The following is a 3,328-nucleotide window of genomic DNA, read 5'->3' as shown; positions in this document are numbered from 1 at the left end:
ATCGATTCCAGCAGAGGTCGTCAAATTTGGATGAAAGCAGATTTTTTATCCTAAAAAAATCAGCAATATTTTCGTCAATTCTCTCCAAATTCACACGTTGACTACTGACACCAGCATTCCGACAACATTTATACTACCTAAATTACGTGAATGGCTCCGTTCTCTTCTTCCAAACACTTTCTAATTGTATAACATACGTCTATATACGTTTCTGTTTTTTTTTAATCCTTCATTCCCACCCACACTCAGATCTAGTGTTGGGCTGGCAATCTATGCTAAACATATTTGATAGATGCCCGCCGCTTACATATACCTTTAAAAAGAAATAAAAATATTTATGAAAAAAAGTAAGCAGATCATCATTGTGTAATTCCTAATGTGTCATCCATGTTTATGTAATAAGTATATATATTTTTTCAGATACAAGAATGATGTACTGTAGATAGTACTTAAGTTTGATAAATGTAGAAATGTATATAAATATAGGTAAGTGTATAATATATAGAATTTTTATATAAATAATATCACAGTATAACACATACAAATATTAAATATAATATCACAGTATAAGAGGGGGAAGGGTCGGTGTTTAGCCCACTCGAAAGACTACTCTGTCAGGGGTAGGCCCAGCACCGAATTATAGGAGGGGATGTTATAAAGATATCACAGTATAAGGTAAGTATAAATTTAATCACAGATAATAAAAGTAAACACATCACAGTGATAAGGTTGTCACAGTATATATAAAGTTGAAATTCAAATGATAAAGGTAAGTATATCACAGGTAAAGGTAAGTATTTACAACTAAAAGATGTTGTATATGAATTTCTCAGTGGCTATATTTGTACGTGTTATAATTGTCTTATAGAGAAAGATATATGTAAAATAAAAATATACTAGCGCCACTCGTGGCACAGAGTGGGACTTTGCAAATGTAGCAATTTGCTAAAGACCCCGAAAAAATCAACCATCGACGATAATTAGGTCAAGCGCAAGAACAGTTTAAAGTTGATAATTTTTTATTTTTTAGAAGATTCTAATACCGGAAGTAGTCGTCAGACTTCACAAATGAAAGTACCAGCAGATAGCCAAGGTCAATGACGTTTGATCCTACAAAGGTCAAGGTCAACAAAGGTCAAGGTCAAAAATTGAAAATTTTGAATTTCCAAAACTTGTTCCTTTTTTTGAATTATGAAGCGGAAACAACCAAAATTCTAAGACCACTGGTGATCAGAATCCATCTGTATGTACCGCAGGTGTAAATCAACATGCTGATGATCAGAATCAATCTGTATGTACCACTGGTGTAAATCAACATGCTGATGATCAGAATCAATCTGTATGTACCGCTGGTGTAAATCAACATGCTGATGATCAGAATCAATCTGTATGTACCACTGGTGTAAATCAACAAGCTGATGAATATCAGAATCAATCTGTATGTACCGCTGGTGTAAATCAACACGCTGATGAAGATCAGAATCAATCTGAATGTACCGCTGGTGTAAATCAACATGCTGATGAAGATTAGAATCAATCTGTATGTACCGCTGGTGTAAATCAACATCCTGATGAAGATTAGAATCAATCTGAATGTACCACTGGTGTAAATCAACATGCTGATGAAGATCAGAATCAATATGTATGTACCACTGGTGTAAATCAACATGCTGATGAAGATTAGAATCCATCTGTATGTACCACTGGTGTAAATCAACAAGCTGATGAGGATTAGAATCAATCTGTATGTACCACTGGTGTAAATCAACATGCTGATGAAGATTGGAATCAATCTGTATGTACCACTGGTGTAAATCAACATGCTGATGAAGATTGGAATCAATCTGTATGTACCACTGGTGTAAATCAACAAGCTGATGAAGATCATAATGTACGTTCTGCTAGTATTTTGGAAAGAGACAACCTTGGCTATTTACCAGCTGAAAGTAATGTGAAAGAGGCAGACCAACTTCCTGTCATCAACAATCCTGAAATTTTTATTAAAAAGTACCATAAAAAGGCAAATGATGAGTTTAAGCTGGGAAGGACATACGACAGGAGACATTCTTGCAAATTCTGTGGAAAACTTATGACAAATATTCAAAGCCATTTAGAACATGCACATAAAAACTCAGAAGAAATAAAGCAATTTTTTTATATTAAGAGAATATTGGAAACAGTAAGTCAGGAAGAAAATAGTCCCCTCTTATTCAAGCTCAACCAACTTCAGACATTACTTAGAAATCAGGGTAATCATAATCATAACACCAAGGTATGTCAGCAGAAAAAAGGTGAAATTATCCTCAGCAGACGTCGTGAAAGTGAAACATTTGATCTGGCGAAATATGGGCCCTGTCCAAGATGTATGGAATGGATTATATTTGATAATCTAACCAAACACAAAAGTAATTGTCCACTTAATAAATTCTCCGAAGCAGATGACTATACTCAGGGAACAAGTCATTCAGTCAAAAATCATGAAGGGTCAAATCTTGACTAAACCTTCTAAAAGGTTGCTGAAAGAAGTATTCCCATCCATGATGAGAGACAAAGTAACAGATGTCGCTCAAACTGATCAACTAATTGTGTCATTGGGTGAAGTATGGTTGATGAAGAATATTGGAAATAGACTTAGAAGGAAACACTTTACAAGATTCAGAATGAGGCTAGCAGCTAGGCTTCTTATGATATTGAGAAATGAGTCTGGCAATATAATGGCTTCGATGAATGATTTTTTGGTTCCCACCCACTTTAATCTTGTAGTGGAATGCTGCTTGAAAGCTTGTCAAGAAACGGAAGACTTAGAGCTTGAAAATCCCAGCACAGCCCTTAAATTGGGGTATGACTTATCTCGCTTGGCATCAGCAAAGTTAGTATTTAGTATTAAACAAAAAGATGAAAACGGAAAAACAGAATCCTCAGAATTTTTAAAACTTATCCAAATGGAACCCACACCTCATATAAAACCTCATCAAATAGAATATCCCATTGATGGTATTATAATTAGGTCATTAGATGATATAAATCATTATTTTTCAAACCCTGACCCAGATTTACCAAAGAGCATTTCACCAATTGTTGATTGTGATGGGTTATCGTTTAATGGACATAGAATAAAATTTGAAAATTTTTACCTTTTATTCAAAATCGATAGAAAAGACTTTACATTTACAACAACAGAAGGATTAATAGATTTAATGAATGGGAGGGATCCTGGTATTGCCGATTATAAGGATTTAGTAGCATACTCAAGATTTCTAGAAGAAATTAAAAGGATAGGACGCGACACAAATAGATCGAAAGAAGTTAAACTATTTATAAAAGCAAT

General features: G+C 34.3%; 1 protein-coding gene across 1 annotated transcript; it reads left to right on the top strand.

Moving 5' to 3' along the window:
• Window positions 1-470: 470 nt before the first annotated feature.
• On the top strand, window positions 471-1,531 carry LOTGIDRAFT_176759 (hypothetical protein; the record flags this gene model as incomplete). The annotated part of the gene is made up of 3 exons (XM_009058592.1): window positions 471-486; window positions 1,031-1,093; window positions 1,257-1,531. 3 exons carry the CDS (start codon window positions 471-473, stop codon window positions 1,529-1,531), a joined length of 354 nt encoding a protein of 117 aa, XP_009056840.1.
• Window positions 1,532-3,328: the final 1,797 nt, after the last annotated feature.

The sequence above is a fragment of the Lottia gigantea genome (assembly GCF_000327385.1).
Source record: "Lottia gigantea unplaced genomic scaffold LOTGIsca_3489, whole genome shotgun sequence".
Classification (NCBI taxonomy): domain Eukaryota; kingdom Metazoa; phylum Mollusca; class Gastropoda; family Lottiidae; genus Lottia; species Lottia gigantea.
This window is presented reverse-complemented; position numbering and strand designations above follow the sequence as displayed.